Here is a 3,944-nt window from a genome sequence, read left to right as displayed (position 1 = left end):
GTATTACATTAATACTGAACTTAAGCTGAAACAGCTWTCTATTACATTCATACTGTCCAAGTCTACTTCTAGCACGTTAACTTTGTCACAGCGTTTCCATTTGACCCTAATGCTGTATACACCTGAACTGATACAAAGTTCAAATCTAAACATGCTTTGAAGGATTTGCTTTTTTCACCACAAGTACCAACTCTCGTTCCTGGTAATATAATATTAGGATTAAAACTACCAGCACAAACAGAAACACACCAACACAAAAAGTGACCTTTGCTCAGCGAGCTGCGACATGAAGGAGAACATTCTGTGGGGCTTAAATGAGCTGCTACAGGAAATCGGCTCTATTAGCAACACAGAGGCTGATTAGTTTGATCTTGGAGCGTTAAAGGCTCCCTGATGCTCAGTTGAGCATCAGGGAATAGAAAATAATTTCAGTGGATATGTCTAATATCTGAAACTGTATCCATAGTCAGCAAATATATTCTGAAACTCACTCACAATATTTTAACAACACTTAACTGACAATAAAAGAAGAACCAGTAAAACAGCCTTTAAAGAAGGAAAAGTCAAGTTTCTGCAGTAAAATAGTAAAAATAGGCCATCTTACTCAGACTAGGCTAAACCATCACAGTAAAGTGGTAAATCTMATCTTTACAGAAATGATTTAAACGGTTGTTATGTCTGTTGTTTTTGAGTTGAAAAATACAAGAATTTATGGACTTTACTCAGAAAAAAAAATTGCAACAAGGGGAGAAATTTCAGTTAAATACATTATGTAAAATCTGTCCAAATATCCCCCTGTTTATGATATGAACCTCCAATTAATGGATAATCTTTGGGGCTAATTTTTTTGTATTATACACACATTTGGTAAAATAGTTGCCTACCAATCTAGTAAAATATTTGGTGCTTGCCATATCAAATTAATGAGAGAGCCAAGATAGCTGCGATAGCTACAAGGAAGAATTTACCATAACTTGGCTATTTTTAGTCATATTGCTGGGTTGCAGATGATGTAGTATTGATGTCATGAAATGCAGATGGGGGGCAAGAAGTAAATGAAGCCATGTTTCCTTCTGTTGATTCAGTGTCAAAATGCTTAAACTCTGTGCCATGTACAGTTGTTGCAGCCATTCTAATCAGGAGAAATATCAAAGTTTTTCCATGTTCTGAAAGTAGTGTGTCACAAGGGAGTTAAATTTTAAAAACTTGCAGAAAAAAATAGGACAAAAGTAGATCAATGATCTACGGCTAAAAACAGGAGGTGTGGAAAACAAACTGCAACAGTTTGCAGTGACCACTTTCTAACAGGTCAGGATCATATAGTTTAAATCACATTGTCAGAAATTTTCCTGGATAGTTACTTGAATTTGGGTTTACAGAAGCTAAATAAATTATTTGCAAGTAGATCCAAGCACACAGAAATGACAGGAGTTAACTTGTTAGCGTTAGCGATAACATTGTTATCATAGGCAAACTATTTAAAATAGCACAACTCACCCAGGCAGAAACAAGTCAACAGACATTTAAAGTTTCTTTGGATCCTAAATGTTTGACCCAACCTGAAAMTAAATAATTGTAGCTTTAAGGCTTTTGAAGGCTTTCATCTGGCTCATCGTATAATACGAGGTGTGCAGCACCGGATAGTAGTTTATGTTGTTCGCCTCAACACCGGGTAAATCATCCAGATTATATGACAAGTCTTTTTTATTAAGATAATATGAATCATATCCTAAATGTACACTTATTTTGCGATATTTTGTCAGCGCCAACCCATTTAAGGCATTAGCGTACTCACTGTGATCCATTTTGCTGTGTTTTGAACCAGAGCTAATCACTTCCTGCCCCCCATCTGACATTCACGCATCATCCGGGTCATGTGACTACAACCCAGCAACTGAGGTGAAATTTGGTGTGGTGGTAGCCAAGAGAAAATCCTCAAAACTATGTTGAAAATAATCCCGCAACAAGAGGCAAGCCCTTTCAAAGTTTTTCTAGGAACTACTGTAGATTTTTTTAAGCTTTGTGTGTACATACGTGTTAAACTGCTCAGCRAAGATGAGGTTGGTGGACGTGCCGGTGATGGTGATGAGGCCTCCGATGGTTGCAGCGTACGTGATGCTGAGTGTCAGACATTTGCAGATCATGTGATCCTTCTTGGTGGGATACTGGGAGTCTCTCCTGGCCTTCACCCGCTTCACATTTGGGATCTCGATGGCAGCCTGAGAAAGAATGGATCCAACGCTGTAGCTGAACGGACAACAAGGTTTCTGACACGTTACCATCACGAGGAATGTTTTCTAACCTGAGGCAGATGTCCGTTGGTTTGTCGAACAAAAGTTTTGTTCAAAACTGGCTGAAGACCCAGACCATTCACCCCACCGCTCTGTCCCAAGGAAATGTAAGAAAGAAAATCAGATGATGTAGAAAAATACTAGAATTTAGGTTTTTTTGATTTAACTACATTAAAAAACTAAAGAAACAGTTGTCTTACCTCACAAAGCTCATGTTTATTACAGTCGTTCCTGGGAAAAGAGGAGAAAATAACTGGTTTATCAATTTTGGTTAAAATCAAAAGAGTTTTAATTGGCTTGAAAATAATTTTAAAATAGATATTAATGTACAAGCCGTTTCAGTGGAGATGAAAGAATTTCTTATTGAATAAATTATCTAATACTTGGTTTACATACATTTCCTTTAGGAGGACAATAAAACTGGAGATTGGTATTAGACCTGTCGCAACAACWAATTTTGCTGGACGATAAATTGTCTCAAATATTGTTGCGATAAATGATAATATCCGGTTTTACTAGGCCTGGAGACCATTTTAAAACAATATAATTATTCCACTAATTGAGCTTAAAATACAAAAACAATAGCTTTAACCACTGATTCTCATAACTACATTAAGGGCTGTAAAACACCAAATATTAACATAATCAAAACTTAAATTAAAAAAGAACACTAACAGTATTTTTTTTTACCATAGAAGTTACAAAAAATAAAATAACTATCAATTAGCATAGCAGTTTGTATTCCTGTAACACCAATCAGGGTCATGAGATGAGTTACTGTTATTTTGTGGATCAGAAGCTGAAAAACTAAGAGCTATTTCACCTTCAATACAAAATATAGWATAAAATTTGGTTTAAAGTAAGAGTTCGAGAATGAAGACAGAGGATTGTTAAAAAATAGAACCCGTGAGCGATAATAAAAATGCAGATTTTTTAMACAGAGTCTACAGAATAAAAAGAATATACACACATACTGTTCATTCTGATAGAGCAGCTCCAGCTGGTTCTTATCCAGGTTCTCCTCTTTGCTTGAAACAGCTGCAGGAAACAGTCATATAAATATTACCTGTGTATTAAATGTTACAACAATCTGTTGGTTAGACAGAGTAAAACCCACCGCTTTCGTCATCCGGGGTGTCTGCAGTTTCCGAGCCATCCTGGCAGTCAGCCAGACCGGTACAGATCAGCTGCTGGAGGACGGCCTCGGCTATGGGCATCACCATGGCGGTGGTGGACGTGTTGCTGAGCCACATGGACAGAAACACGGTGCAGCACATGAACCCCAGCACCAGCCTGGTGGAGGAGGAGTGAGGTTTGTGTCTGATACCAGAACAGCATCAGGTTTGATGTGAACGTGTGGAAAGTTATTACTGACATGCCGGGCTTCGCCCCTGCGATCATCACCATCCTCAGAGCGATGCGTTTATGCAGGTTCCATTTCTCTATGGAGGCTGCCAGGCAGATGACCCCCATCAGCAGCAGAGTTGTGTCTTTGCAGTACTCAGCTGCCACCTGAACACACACACACACACACACACACACACACACACACAAATTTAAAATAAAACTTTGAACTCAAGTCAATGCAGCTTATAAACATGCAAACTGTTCACAAACTGATGATGTTTTAAGATACCGAATACATTATATATA

General features: G+C 37.9%; 1 protein-coding gene across 1 annotated transcript in view; it reads right to left on the bottom strand.

Moving 5' to 3' along the window:
- Positions 1-3,944, bottom strand: part of slc13a4 (solute carrier family 13 member 4) — a gene marked incomplete in the record, with an annotated part of 26,601 nt that overhangs the window by 6,455 nt on the left and 16,202 nt on the right. The window contains 6 exon segments of the mRNA XM_014018444.1: positions 2,035-2,219; positions 2,303-2,383; positions 2,492-2,522; positions 3,266-3,329; positions 3,409-3,584; positions 3,667-3,803. Coding sequence (XP_013873898.1) covers positions 2,035-2,219; positions 2,303-2,383; positions 2,492-2,522; positions 3,266-3,329; positions 3,409-3,584; positions 3,667-3,803 — 674 coding nt within the window.

This window comes from Austrofundulus limnaeus, unplaced genomic scaffold, assembly GCF_001266775.1.
Source record: "Austrofundulus limnaeus strain Quisiro unplaced genomic scaffold, Austrofundulus_limnaeus-1.0 Scaffold193, whole genome shotgun sequence".
NCBI classification, from domain to species: Eukaryota; Metazoa; Chordata; class Actinopteri; order Cyprinodontiformes; family Rivulidae; genus Austrofundulus; species Austrofundulus limnaeus.
Note: the sequence above shows the minus strand (reverse complement) of the source record. Positions and strands in the feature narration are given on the sequence as shown.